Here is a 7,021-nt window from a genome sequence, read left to right as displayed (position 1 = left end):
ATTCTTACGTTTGCCTTTCACCATCTGATAATCTCTGGAGCTGTGCAGAATACACCAGGGTGGATTATTGACTGTCTTGTGCAGGCAACCACAGCCGTTGTGAGATATGAGTACCGAGTCCTGTAGTGTCCTAAATACATTGCTTTGCCTTAGTCTTCTACAACCTCTGGCTATTACAGTCTTTCTCTATAATAGTCCCTCAGTTTTGGTAAAAGTGGCAAACAAAATCTATCACTTGTGATTGAGCACTCCATAAACACTTCTCTGTACTCTCACTAGTAGATTGTCTCTGGTAACCAGCAACCACTGCACAAGAAACTCCTCTGAGGAGGTCTGGGAGCTGCATTTATCTATAGGATAGAAAGCCAAGAGGGCAGTTTTACACATGTCAGGTTAACACAATAACTGTAGTAGGTTATTGACTTTCACCCATTGACTTTTAAGATGATGGTCTACATCTCATGTCCCATGCTCATTCACTCCATTTTTTCCAACTGTGTTCTATAGACATCCATGACCATACCCAACCCACCAACCAGAATGCACTAGTCAGCCCTTTATCCCTCCAAATCAAGGAACACCAAAATGTCCTGAAGAGTGTTCTACCCCTGAAAGGCTTTGTCTTCAAGACTGGCTTCAGGCCCACCCAAGATACACAACACAGTGCTCAAGCTATCCATTTCCAGGTACTGTGGGCCCAGTATACGGAATGGTCTGTAACCAGCATGAGTTTATGTCTCTCCTCAGTCCACCATACAGGAACGCCCATAGAGAGCATCAGTTCAGATTATGGTGGGGATATAACAAAAGTAAGCAACTTGGCCTATTTTCTCAATCAATCTTCCTGTGTTTATATGGACTGTTAGTTTTAACTGTGTCTGGACACTGGCATTCTCTGGTGTATACCTCTATGTACCACCTTTGGGACTTTGTATGATAACTAACACCTAGCTCATCATGGGCACTGATGACATGTGGTCATATAATGCCTTCTGGTTCCTTCACTGCTACAGTTCCTATGGTTAAGACATCCTAACTTTTCCTACAAATTCTTTGTACCTCTAGCATTGTCCTAGCTCCCAGTTTTTTTTAAAATTACCAATGGATCCTAAATTTCAACGGAAATTGCAAGCACTCCAGAAGAGACAAAAACAATCTTGAAAAAAGAAGATTGGAGTATCCCTGATTTCCAATCTCAAAGCCATAGCAACCAAACAAGAATGACATTAGCAACAGGTTCACATGGAATTTAATAGACTGTTCCTGACACTCCAGACCATGTAATGACACACACAAGAGAGTTGTTGACAACCATGTTGATTAAACAATTAAGAGTTGTAAGGCCTTTTTATTGATAATCAGACCAAGAATAGACTTGAGCCACTGAAGAACCTCTTGGTGTCTAAATATAGGGATACTAATTTTGAAATCAAAAACCACTGATCTAGATCAGAGTTAGAAGATGGTCAGAGGAAGCTTGAATTGCTTGTCCCTGAAGAGAATCATAGGCATTTTAAACACATCGTGACAATTATTTTGGTCAACACATCTGGACTATAGTCAATGACATGAAACTCTCAGATCTGTTGGCAAGGCTGATGTGGTGATTGTAGGGAGGGAGCTAGAGAGTAGATAACTCTGTAAACAAATGAAGTCAAAACAGAATAGCATTATCTTAGTCATATCTCTATAAGCACTAATCTGTATTGTCAACCAATAATAGTCAGGGATGTAAATATCATCCAATGAGACAAGGACTGTTGTTAAAAGGAAATGATGAGACAATGGATATCATACACAAAAGGATTAAATTGGACCCTGGCCACATACTGTGCACAAAATGAATCAAAATGCAAATGAAACTTTAAAAACATAATAGAATTTTTCATGAATTTTCATCAGGAAATACCTTCTGGAATATATTTCATGACACAGAGATAAAGTGGCTGAGCTAGATGTAAACAAAGTGAGACTCTGTGATATGAAGGACATCATCCAGAAACCAAAATATCACCAGGTCTTGTGTCATAAGCCCAAAATCACAGTAATGGGAGGTGGACACAAGAGATTCAAGATTATTTTTAGGGACATTGAAAATTTGAAGCCAGTATGGGAAGGGTTAGACCTTCTAATAACATAAACCCACAAATAAATAATAAATCTTAACTATGAATGGATTGTCTTCACTGTCACCCCAAACATGATTGCAAACATATTATAAACAGGACATCATTAGGGAAAGAATAGTTCATGCCTATATAACAGAAGAATTAGCGGATTGGTCAGACAAGAGCTACTCTGGAGCTGATAAGCAAATGGTATCCACCACCTCCATGTAGAAAAGGACGAGGATCAGCAGTCACAGGAGAGATGTGTCCTCAGATGCTGCATGTCACCTGCAGCAATAATTGGGATTTCTGCCATGAAATCTAGCTTCCTTAACTTCCATATGATCGTACAATGCAGACTTCATGTTTAACAATAGACTACATTAAATTTAGGCAGGAAGTTTGGTCTCTTGTCTGCACCCCTTCTGTTCCACACACCATTGCTTTAATTTTAATAATGAGAACCTGTGCTGCATTACTTAGCCTACAGCACATCAACCTCTGCTCTGTCTATTACATCACTAATGACATGTTTCTGGCTGGCTTACATGTATGCAGTTGCCAGTTGGAAAATACGGCAGGTTGCAAAACTTCTGCTAATTTTTCACTTGTCTGTACAGGAAGAGTACACACCAGTCCAGTGTCACATGACTTTCATTGCTTCTCTGTGGAAGTAAAGTAAATCCCAACATCTTGTTGTCAGGTTGGCCCATGATGCTCCTTGCCAGAACAATGCATGCAAAGACATGGTGATCACTACTGAGAAGCTTAGGTTTAAAGGTTTTATCCACTATTCCTTCCCTTCTGTTAATGATGGATGGATCTCAGCCTGACTACACAGGAGACTTATAATCTACCACTAATGAAAGTGAGCCCCAAGGGAGTCCTTGCATGCAGAATCAGTAATATTTATGTTTTCTGTTTAACTGTGGTATAGTCACAGATCAATACAGCATGCACTCTTTCAGGAATGTTGTCCTAAATTATTAAGTTGTATGTTGTATAAAATGCACAATTTTGCTCACATAAAACAAATGCACTGTTTCAGTATTAAGCAAAGAACATTTTATCCAAAGTTTATCAAAGGATCACCGTCCTGGTCCACTGGCACACCTGCCATAACCCATCACCTTGAGAAATGCCCTCTTGATGTCTTTGTTCCTCAGACAGTAGACCACAGGGTTGAGCAATGGTGTAAAAGCACTGTAAAAGAGTGAGATCTGCTTATCTCTCTCAGGGGAGTAGCTGGAGTTTGGCCTCATGTAGATGTAACTGGCTGGAGCATAGAAGAATGTGACCACAGTCAGGTGGGAGGCACATGTAGAGAAAGCCTTGCAGCGGCCCTCTGTGGACTTGATCTTGAGAATTGCCATGGCAATACGAATGTAGGAGGCCACAATGAGGGAAATTGGAGTAACAACCAAAAAGACACTCAAGACCAAATCCACCATTTCAATGAGGTGAGTATCCATGCAAGCCAGGCTACGCACTGAAGGACCTTCACACAAGTAGTGGTTGACCCTGTTGGGCCCACAATATGGCAGGCTCATGGTGAAGAAAGTGTGCAATAAAGAGGAAAAGAAACCACAAATCCAAGACCCTGCTGCCAACCGTATGCACAAGTCCCAGTTGAGGATGACAGTATAGCGCAGTGGATAGCAAATGGCTACATACCGGTCATAAGCCATCACAACAAAGAAGGTGCACTCAGTTATACCCAGGGCCCCAAACACAAACATCTGCAGGCAGCAGCCAGCAAAGGAGATGGTCTGAGAGCGAGTAAGAAGATGCACCAACATCTGGGGCATGGTAGTGCTGACAAAGGTCATATCCAACAGGGAGAGGGTAGAGAGGAAGAAGTACATGGGAGTGTGCAGCTGTGTGTCCAGGCAGACCAGCATGATGATGAGCCCGTTGCCCAGGACTGAGCTCAGGTAGATGAGAAGGAAGACAATGAAGAGGATGCTGTTGGTCGTGGGGTCACTGGAGAAGCCAAGCAGGATGAACTCAGAAACCCAACTTTGGTTCTGCCCTGGAATCATCCAAAACAAAAGATCTGTGAGAGAATCCCAGCTATCTATGTAACACCTGATATATAATAGCCCTGAAAGATGGAATCTACAGATGCTGGAGTGCTGGGTTGGCTATTCTGAGCAAGGTGCTCAGTTTCTGTACACTCTTCTCAAGTTGCTTAACCCCCTTAGTCTTTTCATCTGTAAAATGAGGCTGATGGTACTCATATCTTGACTGTATCATGACTATTTAAACCATCTCACTTAACTCTGGAAACACCACATTACCCATCATATGGCCTGTGCTGTCTTATACACTCAGTCCACCCTATTGTGTACATTGACTAGTTTCACTCTCACCCATTCAGAAGTAGGTCTTTCAAAAATTCCTAGACCTGAAGTGGCCTTCAACCTTGTAGAGCCTGTGTCCTGTGTGTAACTTTCCTCTTCTCATACCAAGGAATCCTTTACTCCTGACCAGCTGAGAGGCAACCTGAGCCTACATCACAAAGGTCAATGAGTGGACCTGAGCTGCACCAAGTGAAGCTNCTATCATTTCTTTTCCCATGAATTTGAGTCCTCCCTTCCTGGTCTTGAAAGGTAGTGGACATGCCAGGACTGGCAGTGTTTATTTCCATGGTCTCACTGGACCAAAACCCAGCATGACAAGTGACACAATGTTCCCCCTCTGCCCCCACGGCAACTGTACTCATGGCACTTNCAGCCTGCACTGCCTACAGCTCTTAGTAAGCTGTATCTACAGTCCAGCCCTGACCACACATTAGGCAATGTTTTCTCCAAATGGTGGTCACTTCATGTAAACTGTCAGGTGGAGTGTTCTAACATGATGCACATTCTTTATGCAACAGCCTGTTCATTAGAGTCTGAATCTCTGTTCAGATTACACAGGCTCTATAAGGTGGGGGGACACATCTGTCATCCCAGCACATGACAAGGTAGAGGAAAGACAATCAGCAGTTATTGTGTAGCCACATAATGGGTTTGTATTTAAGTTGAATTACATGAGGCACTATAAATAGCTAATTTCTAACACTAAAAATAAATCAATGAGGGACAAGAACATGGCTCATCATGAAAGTTGGCCTGAGTCCAAGCCCAATGGCCCTATTGCAATCTGTGAAGCCATGAGATAGAAGAAGTTGGATTCCCTCATGTGCTGGGGAAGCACTTAAGAGCACTTAAGGACACACACATGCCTGTGTACGTGCGCGCGCACGCACACACACACACACACATGCCCACACACACACCATTTTCAAAACATAGAATTAACAAAAAAAATACAGAACAGTAAAAATTCAGACATAGACCCGCACACAGTCAAATGGTTTTTGAAACAAGGCATTCTACAGTAGCCAGGAGCCACCATAGTGTCTCCCAATGATGCTGGTCGATTGTGTGTGTATTCATTCATGGATTTGTATCTAAGTAACTCTCCTATATGCCTCACACCCTCATCCCTCTGAACAAACAGGAATCAATTCCAGGTCTGGCACTCGTTTAAACTATGGTAATAAAACAACCAATTGCAGAAACAAAAGCAAAGGGGTATTTCTATCCTTAGTGGGTAAGCAAAGATTCCCTTAATAGGGCACAATGAAGTAGTTTCCCCAGAAGAAAAAAAGCAATAAATCAGATAGTATCAAAAAATAATTACTCCAAAGATTCTTACAGGGAATTATATGTAGAGGAACCTTACAAGAAAACATACTGTCCAACAGTAAATGAAATAAATAAATAATAAATTCATTAATGTAAAGGATATTTCTGCAATGTGGCTATCTCAATGAGCACTGAGAAGCTTGAGACCACAGTGTAAACAGCCACATAGGCTCCTGTCATCCATGAGGCTTCCTACACCACTCACCTACCAGAATGACAATAATAAACCCCCATGCTCTACTCACTGAAGACTTCAACCACAACACACAACTGTCTCCTCCATCCCTCTCTCTACACTCTCAAGTCTCTATGCAAAAGCTCCTGATACCATGGACACCTCTGCTTCTCTCAAACTACAAGGCAATCAAGTAGCATTTCACTATGGACTAAGGACCAACACTTGCTCAGTGATGCCCACACAGCAGGACTCAGCTTGGCCAGGAAGCCTTGCCTGCTGTGCTGGCACCTCCAAGACCCAACTCAGGTAGGATAAATCCTGTAGTTCTCATTCATTAGTCAGATAAAATCTGAAGACTCCTAGAGGGGTCTTCCTTCCTTTCCTAGTAACTGAATTCCCAGACAAGTAAGAACAAACTATCTGTGGTAGATTACAGCACCATGTGTGTTCCCCTACTTTTGTAATAATAAGACAACTAATATTTATTTTTTGTAATTTGTATATGCCAGCCATTGTTCTACTAGCTTTATTCTAACATAACATCAATTCACTGGAAGAATTATTTGACTCATGTGCTATATGTAGAAACCTAAGGTCCAGAGAGGACAGTTTGTTTCAAATTAAAAGGTTGCCATGGGAGAAGTTAGAGTTTGGATTATCTGGCCTCAGAGCCTGGCTCTCAGTCACTACCTTCTCTGCTCTGGCAAATGGGCTCTCAAGTGGGAGGTGAAGGCAAAGTCTTCACAGTGTCCATCTAGTTGAGCACAGACCAGAGCTCCTAGGACAGAGGTGGATGACTAGCCACAGACCTGCTCTCCTGGGGAGATTTCCCTAGTGTATGGGTGTGGGAGGATATGGTGGATGCATTGAAAGGCAGATTGAAACAATGGGAAACTTTTGGTAGACTCTAAGCATTTTAAAGCTAAATATGTTTTGGTTAAAACTCTCTTCTTCTTCTTCTTCTTCTTCTTCTTCTTCTTCTTCTTCTTCTTCTTCTTCTTCTTCTTCTTCTTCTTCTTCTTCTTCTTCTTCTTCTTCTT

At 42.0% G+C, this 7,021-nt stretch overlaps 2 protein-coding genes across 2 annotated transcripts in view; one reads left to right on the top strand and one right to left on the bottom strand.

Moving 5' to 3' along the window:
* The window catches only part of LOC110293399 (olfactory receptor 2A12-like), a 3,417-nt gene extending 632 nt beyond the window's left edge, over positions 1 to 2,785 (top strand). Inside the window, exon 2 of the mRNA XM_021161232.1 lies at positions 2,729 to 2,785. Within this exon, the coding sequence (XP_021016891.1) occupies positions 2,729 to 2,785 (57 nt within the window). The remainder of the gene's footprint in view (positions 1 to 2,728) is intronic.
* Positions 2,786 to 3,196: 411 nt separating this feature from the next.
* LOC110293283 (olfactory receptor 2A12-like) lies at positions 3,197 to 4,150 on the bottom strand. The gene has a single exon (XM_021161167.1). The coding sequence runs from the start codon at positions 4,148 to 4,150 to the stop codon at positions 3,197 to 3,199; it is 954 nt and encodes a 317-aa protein (XP_021016826.1).
* Between the last annotated feature and the right edge of the window lie 2,871 nt (positions 4,151 to 7,021).

Source organism: Mus caroli, chromosome 4 (genome assembly GCF_900094665.2).
Source record: "Mus caroli chromosome 4, CAROLI_EIJ_v1.1, whole genome shotgun sequence".
Classification (NCBI taxonomy): Eukaryota; Metazoa; Chordata; class Mammalia; order Rodentia; family Muridae; genus Mus; species Mus caroli.
Note: the sequence above shows the minus strand (reverse complement) of the source record. Positions and strands in the feature narration are given on the sequence as shown.